This window comes from Telmatherina bonti (assembly GCF_933228915.1).
Source record: "Telmatherina bonti genome assembly, chromosome: 18".
Classification (NCBI taxonomy): Eukaryota; Metazoa; Chordata; class Actinopteri; order Atheriniformes; family Telmatherinidae; genus Telmatherina; species Telmatherina bonti.
This window is the reverse complement of record NC_136616.1, coordinates 9,054,243-9,055,257: the sequence shown is the minus strand read 5'-3', so window position 1 is coordinate 9,055,257 and position 1,015 is coordinate 9,054,243. Positions and strand designations below refer to the sequence as shown.

The window sequence follows — 1,015 nt, the reverse complement described above, 5'->3', positions numbered from 1 at the left end:
ACTAAAACCATCCTCACGTTACCATAGGAATCTAACCATTTGAGTTTTATTTTTCATTTATTCATCCATAGAGGATGTTCTCCTGGAACCTCTTTCCCTGCATGACTGTCTTTCCATTGATCTGAATATTTTATATACATATTTATATGAAAGACTTGACAATGAGGAGCGGGTAGATCAAACCATTTTATTCAGTTATTACAAATGAACAAGTCCTGGGGATTTCACAACACTTCTCCAGGGTGCGGTCAACATGCTCACTTCTTGCAAAAGCGACCGTGGGCTGCACAGGTGAGAGCAGCTACCATCACCACAAACTCATTGAAGTCCACCTCAGAGTCACCGTTAAAATCCAGACCCTGCATCAGCTTGTCCATTTCACCTTGGTTCTTTGCTCCCTGCGTGAACAAAGAAAGTCCAGTCGGGGATGTGGGTTACAGAACATCAAACCAGGAATACTTCAGATAAATATATTAACCTTCACATGTTTTTACTCAGAAATGGCCTTAATTTAAGAATCGTTTGTCAAACATAAAACCTGATTTTATCAAACACCCAAATTAGCACATTTATGAAGTTTAATCTTCCAAGTACCATAAATGTGTAGATTATATAAACATGTAATTAAATGCTAAAACTGTGCACAGTACCTTGAGCAGCGCAGGCAACTCCTTCTCCAGCAAAGTCTTCAGCTCAGCTTTGGTCAGCGTGTCCTTCTTTCCTTCGCTTCCTGCATATTGATCAAAAGTTTTAATCAGGAGGCACATGGCTGTCTCAAGCTGACTCATGGTTGCTGGTTGGTTTATTTGGGGGTGGAAGACTGGAAAGACTGGAAATACTGGACAAGCAGATGGAGCAGTGGATGTGCAGGGACTGAACAAAGAGGGAGGAGGCTGCCTTTATATCAGGATCTTTGTGTTTACAATGGGCGGTGGCTCCAGCTCCACCTCGGCTTCACAATGCCCCGTGTACACAACCTCAAAAGGCTCTTTTAGTCGTCGACTTGTTGATTCAG

General features: G+C 42.3%; 1 protein-coding gene across 1 annotated transcript; it reads right to left on the bottom strand.

The window, feature by feature from the left end:
- Nucleotides 1-257: 257 nt before the first annotated feature.
- LOC306769460 (protein S100-P-like) lies at nucleotides 258-788 on the bottom strand (the record flags this gene model as incomplete). The annotated part of the gene is made up of 2 exons (XM_079258069.1): nucleotides 258-398; nucleotides 651-788. 2 exons carry the CDS (start codon nucleotides 786-788, stop codon nucleotides 258-260), a joined length of 279 nt encoding a protein of 92 aa, XP_079114195.1.
- Between the last annotated feature and the right edge of the window lie 227 nt (nucleotides 789-1,015).